The 12,187-nt window shown below is 34.2% G+C and overlaps 1 protein-coding gene across 1 annotated transcript in view; it reads left to right on the plus strand.

Moving 5' to 3' along the window:
- Positions 1–11,880, plus strand: part of LOC102809139 (ATP-binding cassette sub-family C member 9-like) — a 31,785-nt gene extending 19,905 nt beyond the window's left edge. Inside the window, exons 15-27 of the mRNA XM_085504897.1 lie at positions 221–358; positions 3,454–3,643; positions 6,746–6,896; positions 7,504–7,606; positions 7,806–7,919; positions 8,626–8,737; positions 8,851–8,981; positions 9,360–9,438; positions 9,540–9,648; positions 10,258–10,361; positions 10,486–10,619; positions 11,002–11,064; positions 11,529–11,880. Coding sequence (XP_085361023.1) covers positions 221–358; positions 3,454–3,643; positions 6,746–6,896; positions 7,504–7,606; positions 7,806–7,919; positions 8,626–8,737; positions 8,851–8,981; positions 9,360–9,438; positions 9,540–9,648; positions 10,258–10,361; positions 10,486–10,619; positions 11,002–11,064; positions 11,529–11,666 — 1,566 coding nt within the window. The 3' untranslated portion in view covers positions 11,667–11,880. The remainder of the gene's footprint in view (positions 1–220; positions 359–3,453; positions 3,644–6,745; positions 6,897–7,503; positions 7,607–7,805; positions 7,920–8,625; positions 8,738–8,850; positions 8,982–9,359; positions 9,439–9,539; positions 9,649–10,257; positions 10,362–10,485; positions 10,620–11,001; positions 11,065–11,528) is intronic.
- Positions 11,881–12,187: the final 307 nt, after the last annotated feature.

Genomic DNA, 12,187 nt, shown 5'->3' on the forward strand with positions numbered 1-12,187 from the left:
TAACTTTTACAAATCATTATTGAAGATCATCACGAAATACATTACACCTAATATGTATGCTCCACGGTAGTTCCATGGCAACGGAAAATAGAAAAATATCTGTTATGTTTTTGAACAATACAATATCAAGGTTAATATGTATGTTGTACTAATGAACACCTTAATGAGAAAGACATTGTTGTCAACTGAAAATGAAACTGATGAATAATCTTTTTTATAGGACGACCCTTTATCAGCATTAGATGTTCACGTGAGTGCTCATGTAATGGAGAATGCAATATTAGGATACCTTCGTGAGCAACAGCGTACAGTTATACTTGTAACTCACAAGATTCAGTATCTAGAACATGCTAATCAAGTAAGTAATTTAAACAAAAATAAATGACGGAGAATTGAGAAGTTATAGTAGGCAGTGTTTTTAAGGGTGGTGGTAGTCGCGCTGCGCATGTGTGATATTTCCAATGCCCTCTTCTGAAGGAAATCACAAATATGAGTTTTGACCTTGGCACGACTTTCACTAATTACCGCCGGTGAATCTCTCGATACCCTCCAATCACCTAAAAAAATACCTAATTAAGGCTTTGTAACGGCTCAGTTTGTACTTGTTGATCTGCGCAAGAGTCTAAATCGCCATCTTTGTTTATTTGATACCCATAAATCTCGCGCATGCGTGGCGCCACGACTACCGCCTTTTAAATTAAATGTTCACTGGTAATGCGAGTTTGTGAAAATGTTTATACTGTGGTTCTCGCAAACGTACGATTCACTTATCAAATACATGAACTACGCGATGTACCGACGATATATGGTTATATGTTATATATTAAAAATTACCACATGCCCCAGTGTGGCGTCCATTCTGCCAACCGACACCTACACACGCACGGATGTTTAATAACCGAGCTTGTTCCACACTGAGAAGATGCAACTTAATACAATGTCAATTGAATGCATTCCAATTCTCAAATGTCTATAATTAAAAGAGGGCATTATATTTCACATTATCATTATCACAAACAATTTCAGTTCGAGGGTGAAACATAAGACTACATTGTGAATCTTGCTCGTGTTTGATTGAAGCTAACCTAGTCGCACAATCTCACCAATATTCCCACTTATTTTTACAAAAGCAGATTGGCTCTCATGAATTATAAATGCTATCACTTATTCCATGCGTTTTACTAAGCATTTGGTACCAATTTTGATCTATATTTTGTTAATTAGCCCCCGGTACTTTATAAATTGTCTATCTTTACCTTTTTCCCCAATATTTCACAAAATGTGGAAAAAGTATTTATATTTTCTCACTAACATATACCAATTATAAAGTGACTTGATTAAACAACTTTTTATTTCATAGTTACGCATTTTTACTCCCGTGTGCGAATCACTCAATCACTCTGTATGTGTGCATGCGTGTGAGTGTATCCGTCTGTTCCACTGATTTCTCAAGAACCATATGTTAGTTTTCGATGAAACCTGTTGAGCAGGTGTGCGTTTTGGTTAAATTCTGTGCATTTTAGTTACATAATTAGCGTGAAAATTGGCTAAGTTTTAGTTGTTCCATGACTGTTCCACTGACATTTGAAGAACCACTCATTGGATTTTGATGAAACTTCGTACATAGATAATCTGGACTGATGCACAGATTCAATAGGTATATCTTAATTTTGAAGTGATGTATGATTGCCAAACAAGAAGTGCTACATCAAGTTTAGGATTTCCCATTACCGATAATTGTATGTACAATTTTGATTCAGTGGCATTTTCAAATAATGAAACATCCATTTTACAATTGAAATAGGATGTATAAAGTTCATTCAATCTACAATCCAAAATGTTTATAAAGAACTTTAGAAAGTCTATTGAAAAAACTATAGACTTGGAATTTCGAATCATTTTTGGAATAAAGAATAATGAAAATCATTTTGTCATAATACTGTAAAGATACATACAGTTTTCAATAGAAGTAGAATGAATAAGAAATATTCACAACAAATCTATAATGAACTTCAGAAAAATCTATAGACATACTATAGACTTACTTGACTTGTGTGTTGTAGTCAATTTTTAAGTAAATACATTATAAAAATTATTGCAAGAGTAACCAGAATGAGGATGATTAAAATTTATTATAACCACTTTCCATAAATTAAAATAAAATTAAAAATCAAACATAGTAATTATTACGAGTAACCCCAGCCACAACACGTTTCCCTAACTTATATTTGTTTTCGAAGCTCACACAATATTTACTCAGTTCTATTTTTGATAATAGAAAATCTCTTGTCAAATTATATCATCACTCAGTGACTTCATGGTTAAAGATGATATTAAACAATACATTTTGTGAAAGTCGCATGATGATTCAATCCCATTTGGGAATCAGGAACTGTCAGTATTTATTTAAAAAAAAAACACCCATCAGCAAAAAGCTTTCCTCGTGTGAAATACCTCAAAACCGAAACCTACAAAGAAAACCTAAAACTCAAAAAAGGGTTGGTGAACAACTGCTTGCTTGCTGGTCAGAATGCCTAGTTGAACTGAAACACAGATCAGATCGAGCAGCAAAAATAGCTCTCAATGTGAAGATCTCAATGTGCATCGTAAAAAAACAAAGGCAGCAATGACATCTGAAACAAAGATAGTGACAGGAAGTCATCAATGCCCAAATTACATTTGCATGAACTAACTTAGGATGAGATCATCATTACTTGCATTCGGATTATATTCTCTGATGAATTTACCAAATCTTGAAATCGCTCTCATGTTAGATCTTTAATGGGCAAAACATTGCCCGCCATTGCGTCATCGCGCGATTCGCTTCCTTCGACATGTTGATCTCCTGCGGCAAAACTTGTAATCGTCTTTTGGTCGCCAGCTTTCCTCTCCTTATTATTTTCTTTAATGAAAAGTACCCCCCCCCCCCCGTTGTATTCCTAATCCATACTAAGTGCAGCAGAAACATTGGAAACATAACCTTTTCACCATTTTAAAGCAATGTTTTCATTCGAGTTAAACAATAAACAACTATGTTCAAACGATTCAAACTGAATAACCACATTTACCAATATATGCCAAGTTACCATACAAATACTGTTGCAACGGTCGTTCCCGTTTGTGTGTACTAGTAAACGGATAAGACAAACATTATATATCCCACAAGTTATTCCGTTCACTCGGCCGCAGTTCCAAGTCGAAATTTGTGTTTCAAATGAAGCTGTTTATATATGGTAAATAGGGTATTTGCGGTAAACTATTAATACCACGCTTGATTTGTTATGACGTTTCAAAATTTACATTCTCACTCGTTGCTTGTGAAATTATTGAACACCAAAACCGGTTACACAACGCAATATTTTTTAGTTGCCCACAAATAACCGCTAAATATTTAGTGTCAAATCTCCAATTTAATGTCGTGGTTCTTTTTATAACTATATTGTGGTTTCCCAGGTTTTGGTCATGGAAAATGGTCAAATAATAAAGAAAGGGAATTTATGTGAAATACGAAGGCATAACATTGAGATGTACAGACAATGGGAAGAATTAATTTCAACTATTTCTGAATATGAAAATGAGAATGAACTGGTTACAAAAAGGGACCAAGACTTATATTCAGAGGATCTTAAAGCATCCAAACATCGTAAGTGTATTTTCAATAGAAAAATTGCAAGTGGGGATAAGTCATGAGTACTTAAAGTAATGTTATATCATCATAAATACAGAACAGACAACCAAGAATGTTCGTATCATTGGTACACGTTTAAATTAACCACTACAGTATTGATACACAAATTATTAGAAGTACGAATATTTGGTTCACACGACGTGCATTATTTTATTATGATCAACAAGTTGCATGTTTAAGGTAGATATATATTTTAAAAATATTACAGGAAGTTGTGAATACATTGTTTACTAATTGTGCTCAGTAATGGCAATCTCGCAATGGTTTAACATATAAGATACATTCATTCACGTGTTCCTGACAACGGCTGCAGCCATTGGTCGATATCTGCCAAGCGAGACCCCTCACACACACACACACACACACACACACACACACACACACAGAATTACGATCCTTTCATAGCAGTATGATCGCTTCTCGTGTTGATATATTCTAATCGACATATATAAACTGAAACGAAAAGGAAAATCTAACAGCACTGTCATATAACACAGATTAAAATAGCGAGAGTGAGTAACCCTGAGTCAACGCCCTCTTAGTGACTAATATACATTGCACCCATCCTGTGAAACATGAACCAAGCCCATACAAGTGTTCAATGATCATATAATTCATTAACGTATACGCAAATAACTATCTAGTATGTCTTTTTTTTTCAAGCCACTCTTGTTGAAGATGAAAGCTCACCAGTTGGTGTTGGATGGTATATGGTCTATTTGTATCTCCGGGCTCTGAAATTACCACGTGTAGGCGTTCTTGTGCTTGTGATACTCCTGAAAATTGTCACTTACGTATTCCTTAATATGTGGATATCCAACTGGTCACAAGCTGGCCAGGACAGTCTCAATAAGACCAAGGTGTGTAATTATCCCTAAAACATGCCATAACACATGAAAAGATCTGTCACAAAACATTATGTAATCTAACTATTATTAGTGAATATTATTTTAATGTCGGCCATCGAAGTGTCGCTTCCAAATAAACCTCTCCTTGTTCTATTGGACTTAGTCGTCCTTCCTTCTTTATTGTATATTTTGAAAACTTCTTGAATATTTGTTATTTCTATTATATGCTCATCACTTTTCACTATAAAATACTGTAATACTACTTTTTGGTTCATCTGTATTGTTTGATAAGTCCGCTAACTTTCATTAGAAAAGAGCTTTTGTTCAGTGTCTACTGTGGCCCCATCGTGGGGTAGAGTGACAATTCCTTCACACAGACGGTTAATTTTGGAATCTGTTTGAATTTAGGGCCATATGGGAACAAGATCGTGCTTGCAAAAGCTTACGGGATTACATAGCTTTATTTCAAGGGAAAATAACATTGACCGTTGGTTATATTACACCACAAATTTAGTGAGTTTCACTAGTTTGTGTAGTCGATTTCACCAAAGTTTCGTGAATTGTTTACAAACCTACGATGTACTTGACATAATGCATGTGTAATCACAGGTCACAGGACACTCTCACAGACGTTAGAGAACCGAACGCACATTATGATAGAAAAACGGTCATATGCGGCTGATGTAACAAATAAACGCGGATAGCTTGTAACAAAGAAACTGACCGATTCTGAAAAAAATCGTTCGACAGTAGATGTGACAGTACTCAAATCACTGCCTAATTTCGAAAGTACACATCCGTTATTGGCTTACTAGGAATTTTATACCGTGTCACATTCACAGTGTAGCAATAAATATTTATCAGCTGATTATGCACTGTGAATTATCCACCTGTAATAACTTAATGAATAAATATTTGAAACAAAGCCCGACACAATTATTCGAACATGTTTTGTCAGCACAAACTCCAGTTTTCCCCCGACAGGAAGTGGGTCAGAATTTGCATGGTTTGTTTCTCCGTAAAAAGAAACGAGAAAAAGAAATAAAATTATTCAAATCCCATGATTTGATATATTGTATGCCGGACAATGCACTCGTAGTCATCGTTCATGATCAGATATTGAATTTTCCTTTGGATTTGTGGCCTTCAATACTTGAACGACTCACATTTGTACAATGTACCATCTTTTGGGGTCTGTTTTGGAGTCTTTATTGAAAGTTTATTCTACCCTCGACCTCAGGCCATTAACTACCCTCAGCGTCCTCATAACCGTCCTTTAACGATCATATAATGTTTATGCCATTTATTTAATGTAATTCAATGTGACAACCATATCAACAATTTATTGATTTCTTTAAAGGTTGAACAAGAGATGGTGGTTACATATTATCTGCCACGATGTAGTATCGTCATATGTCTATACATCATGATGAACGCCATAACGAATGCATGTTTATTTATATTCTGCATATCAGCGGCAAAGAGGTTATTTAATCAATTGTTATATAATGTTATATATTCACCAATAAGATTCTTTGAAACAACACCTGTGGGTCGTCTTCTCAATAGATTCTCTGCTGATGTGCGTTCAGTAGATCAAGTAAGTATCGCATACATTTTTGCATGTTGTGCTATTGTGGTTACCCCCGCGTTGTATGATGTTCAAATTTAAATTTCACCTACCTCAAAAAGGGTCGGTCTCATCCCAAGATCTAAACACTATGCTGACTATTAATATTATTATTTATTTGATTACAGACAGGGTCCATATAAAAATAACTTACAAAACAATAAGAGAAAGGAAAATAGAGTAATATTAAATCACTGCCATATTACAAAGACATTAAAAATTATAACTTGTACTTTTATTTGTTTTTCTTCTAGTCATTTTGGGAATGTCTACATATCTTATTGGGTGCTATTACAGTACTTGCTGGGACATATGTAGTCAATGCTATTATATCTCCCTATTCCATTCTTCTAATGATACCCGTTGGAGTGATATCAGTAGTATATATTATCATCTGCTCCCGCTTACCACGGTCAGTATGTATATATAACTTTTCCCCGTCAAATGGATTTCAGAGAAATAAACAAATTCAGTATTTGATTAATCTATAAACAATACTCGTGTTGCTGGGGTGGCAATATAGCGAACCACAATTTCCCGTCATAACGTTTCAGTCAAATGTTTTAATCCACCAATAAGATGATTCATTTATGAATAATTTGCTCGTAATGCCGGGTGGGGCAATATACTTTTTCAGAGACCTGAAACGATTGGAGAACATCACTTTATCACCAGTTTTGTCATTATTTGGTGAAACGTGTACAGGTCTGTCTACGATAAGAGCAATCAGGTAAATATATAGTATATTTTAATCATACAGCAGTATATAGTTGTTATTAATTGAGTGAGAAAGTGATATCGCATTTATTCGAGAAACACAGACATCGGTTGTCATTCTGTGCTCGTCTCAAAGATTCTTGGATTATTTTATCTGATTTGTTGTTCATAAATTGAGCTCAGTTTACCAACAACTTGTCACATCTTGTTGGAAATTGGCAACTGGTACATTCGAAAAACAAATCCTGGGCTTCAAAATTAAGACCGATTTTCAAGTATTTAACAATATGCAATTATTAATATCATAAACTAAATGCAAAATATGTGTAATTTTGACCAAACTAAGCATAACAAATTCGGGCTGATGAAATAGTTTAGTATTCATTTTTCGTGGATTGAATCAAATGAAATCAATTTTCCCTTTAACCTACTTATTCTCAGTCATAATAATAATAATAAGTAATGTATCATGACTTCACTTAATGTCGATAAAGCGGATGTGTCAGGAGGGCTAATATATGCAAATGAAAAAAATGGTTGCAGCAATCAGCCAGCATATGTGATGTGTTCACACAATTTATTCATGAAATGTCTAAATGTTTGTTATATACTATTTATAGGGCGAACAAGAGATTCACGGAGCATATGTTAGAAACAATAAATATAAATAATTTATGCAGATTATACTATGCTGCCGCAATGAATTGGTTCAATTTGAGGGTTGTAAGTACTACAGTTTCTTTGTTTATACAAACTAGTGTTGATACTCGTGTTATCTTACATCAACATGTTTTGAATGTGTTATATTTTTTAGTACCTTACCCAACCCTTATATTCTGTGGTATTATATTACGTTTATCACGTTTTAGATTGATTGAGAAAAACATTAAACCAATTTAATCTTTAATTTTTGTTTTCATAGAACACTATTGGCGCATTCTTGTTTTTAATTTTTGGAATTGGTGCTTTATTAACATGCATCAATATGAATATCAGTCCTAGTGCGGTTGGTATGGCAGTCACCACTGGATTGATAGTGAGTATACACACGTGTCATATATGGCAAGTGCCACATGTCTGAGCTTTGGAACATGATGCACTTGATGGAACTTATATTGAGGGCGGAAACTGGTTTTATGTATTTTGTGTCAGTGACATTGTGACATTGTGATCTTAACTGCACTGCCTTTGAAAACACGTACTAGCTCTTGGCATGCATACGGGAGATTATGTACTAAGTCGATTCTTCTCATGTTTATGATGATGAGCCATCTTAAAAACGTCAGTTAGGTCAGAGTTTTCGTACCTTGTTGAGGTATCCACCAAAAACTAAAAAGATCAAAATTCATACGTTGAAATACAGCATTCATTTAGTTCAATAATATAGTATTATCTCTCTTAATTGGGGGTTGAATATAATAATATAATCTGCTGTGAACAGGGAGCAAATCACACACAACTAAACGTTTGAAGATCTTGATTTCTGATACTATGTTACCTATCCTGGGTGTTGCTTTGTTTAAATTATTTTCCTGTTATGGGCATTTTAGTATATGGCTTACCTGTTGACTATTGTAAGTTGTTTTTGTTACACCTGTTTTCTACCAAAATGTAGCCAATGACTGTGTTGTGTGTGACACTCACACTAATCACATTGTTCACGGTGCGATGGCTCAATCGAAACTACCCGGAATGATCACATAAGTCACATAATATAACACACCATACTTGTGTACTTACAGGGGACAAACCTGCTAAATTTGATACTGATATTTATAATCGACTCGTTAAGCTACTTCAACGGTATTGAACGTGTTTTAGAGTATGCCAGCATGGTTCCGGAAAAACTAGAAGGTAGAAAATACTCATTTTCAGCTAATATTTGTATACATGATTTACAACACAACCAATGTATATCATACGATTGACCATCAAATTATCTGTTCCATATGTGACCATGTGATCAGGTACTGTTTCTCCGCCTAATAATTGGCCAAGCAGAGGATCCATCAACATACACAATATTACGGCTCGTTATGCTATTAGTTTGGACCCAGTGTTATCAAATGTGAGCGTCAAGATCATACCTGGAGAAAAGGTACTTTTTAACAACAATAGAAATAACATTTTCTATCATAGTGGAAATTTACGCATGGGAAAAATAAATCTTTACTAGTATATGTGCGGCTGAACTATTTGTAAATATAATTGCTTAATAGAACGTAGAGACTTGGATTCTGAATTATAATATTCGACCTAAAGGACGGGTATGTAGTTTCGACTACATGTATGTCGTTCTATGTACCTGTAGTTGCAGGTTTCAGTTAATTTGAGTAATGTTTAAAGATGGATGCACCCTACATTGTAGATATAACGTTTCTATCCAGGTAATATTTTAACGACCACAGATTATGTTACAAAACATGTGAACATATTGATGTAAGTTACAGATATAGTTTTCCTTCACATTCTAAAGGTTGGAATATGTGGTCGAACTGGCAGTGGAAAATCGTCCCTCACTCTCACATTATTGAGGATGATAGATATCATTGAAGGTAAACTTTACACATGATATTTGTATCTTTTAAAAATGCCTGGAGTTTTGAAACAAACAGAATGTCTAATTGATAATAATAAATTTGTATTACAATATCAGGTCGTATCGTAATTGATGGTATCGATATATCAACTATTCCTGTATTGACACTTCGTCGTAGAATGTCTATTATCCCACAGGATCCTGTTCTCTTTTGTGGCACTCTACGGTAAGATACAAATAATGCCAAATATTCAACTAATGCTATTTATTCCAATACTATGTTTCACTATTTCCGTACAATTCATTAATTTATTTTAATGAGTATGGTAACCTTAAAGTTGCTGTGGCTATAAGAACCCTTGTTTTGAACTTATGATCACATGATCTCTCACGTAAAATAGAGCACATACTTCATGTTATTTTTCGCTGTAACATCCATAAATGTTTTTACAATAAAACTCAGCCAACTGTTATTCAGCTCAGGTCTTTAATTTTATGCATAAAGACATACATATGAAAATTGCAAATAGTGCGTAAATATATGTTGCCTTTTGAATATCTCATGCAGTATTCAATCAGAGGTGATTACGTCAACAGAGGCAATAACAGCAGCAGACTAAGACAATACTTTCATAACTTGTGCTGAATGTACTATTGTAACAGTAGAGGGCGCTGCCACACACTGATGAATCGCCACGCCCATAGAACTATTCAGGAGAGTCGTGTTTGAACTTAAAATGTGTTAAGAAAAAAAAAACATATTATAAAAACATACGTTACGGTGAGTAATAAATGAATATATTTGGTAAGGTAATAATATTGTTATATATTATAGGTTTAATTTAGATCCTGAAGAAAAGTACGGGGACCAGGATTTATGGAATGCTCTTGAAATCGCACAATTGAAAGACTGTGTGCTTGAAATGAATGAACAATTAGGTTAGATTTTTTGAAATATTCTTCCAGAAACGATACGAGTTTTCAAGTTATGTATCGGTATTTGTATTCAATATAGCGCCATGTATTTGGTGAAATCATTTATACTGTTTCAAAATGATTTCAGATACAATTGTTACTGACGGAGGAGACAACATAAGCACTGGACAGAGACAATTAATTTGCCTGGCGAGGGCTTTCCTGCGAAAAAGCCGAATCCTTATCATGGACGAAGCCACTGCATCTGTTGATTTGGAAACAGTGAGTTTTGACTCTACATACTACGTCCAGGCGAATGTGATTATGGTCGTCCATAAAATACTATTTGTCGGCAAATGTCATGGCAAATGTATATAATATGACTTCATGTTTTCGTTTTTCATAAATTATACTCTATAATAACAACAACAACAATATCAAATAGTACTATTTATTCGTCGACCATTACAGTTTATTGCCAGCGCGTATTTCATATAGGTCACTGATTTGAATTGGCGGCCGAAACATGTGTGGATAAATATAATATGTAACAAAATTAATTTTGTCCTGAGTAACTTTCCGTATGTAAATTATACAGAAATTAACCATCAATGTATGTTATGAAAATATGTTGTTTTTGTGACGATTTGTTTATTCATAACAGGACGCTACACTACAGGCCGTTATTGCCACAGCATTTTCGGATAAAACAGTTCTAACAATAGCGGTAAGAGACAAGTGAATAATATAACATACACACAGCTCAAGTGGGAGTTGTTGGAGTTGTTTATAAAATGCACTGAACCCTTCCAAATGAGTTAATATAAAGACAAAACGTAATTGGATGCGCATCAATTTACTTTTTGATACTTATTGACTGTCATTTTTGTTTCACAAATTCTAAAATAACATTTCAACGTATCATCAACCACGATTCGATTCAAGGTGGCCGAACAAAATGTAAACCAGCCATCTACTGTTTCTTGGACATGAAGGCAATATCCACTATATCCAAGGTTATATGTAATTGACTGTTGCTTATATTATTGTTATTTCAACAAGACATGATATCGGAGTGTCAATGAAACTTGTTTTATTGGCAGAAGCTAGGCCATTAAGAATGACTTGTTCATATTTATTTTGCATCCACAATGTGATTGGTTGTTTAGTAATATAATGCTATTTTTTCAGCATCGCATATCTACCATACTTGACTCTGATACTGTACTGGTACTAAGTGAAGGCAGAGTTGTGGAATATGGTACACCACAAAAATTGCTTAGGAAGGATGGTGGTATGTTTGCATCATTAGTGAACAATACAGAGTGAAGACGGACATTTGTGATACTGGAAACATCAAATAAACTACACTACTTGAAGTCATTATCGTTATACCGACATACACACGATATATTACTATTATTGATTCCACCAATAAAACTAAATCTCAATTGCATTTAAATAACAAAAAATGAACATAATGTATGAATTTTCAAGAAAACCATAACTGAAAACAAAATGAAGGCAAAACACGTAATACAAACTATATCATTGCACACTAATACATACAACTTCATATGTCATTCATCAAAGTCATCAGTTGTGAATTTGCGCCTAATTGTGCATTTGTTTTTTCAAACTACTTGCAACTATTTCACTAAATACATAAATTACCTATTAAGTACACACGATTCGAAATGCCATAATAACAGTTTTCAGAAAATAGTAAAGTAAAATACGATTCTAGCAAATTATAGTCTGCTGAGGGTCACATAATCAGTTCAGTTAGACTAATCGAATATATTACCCTGTTAAAAGTCAATAACAATTTTGAGGACGGTTAATGCATT

Source organism: Saccoglossus kowalevskii, chromosome 2 (assembly GCF_978046115.1).
Source record: "Saccoglossus kowalevskii chromosome 2, keSacKowa6.1, whole genome shotgun sequence".
NCBI lineage: Eukaryota > Metazoa > Hemichordata > Enteropneusta > Harrimaniidae > Saccoglossus > Saccoglossus kowalevskii.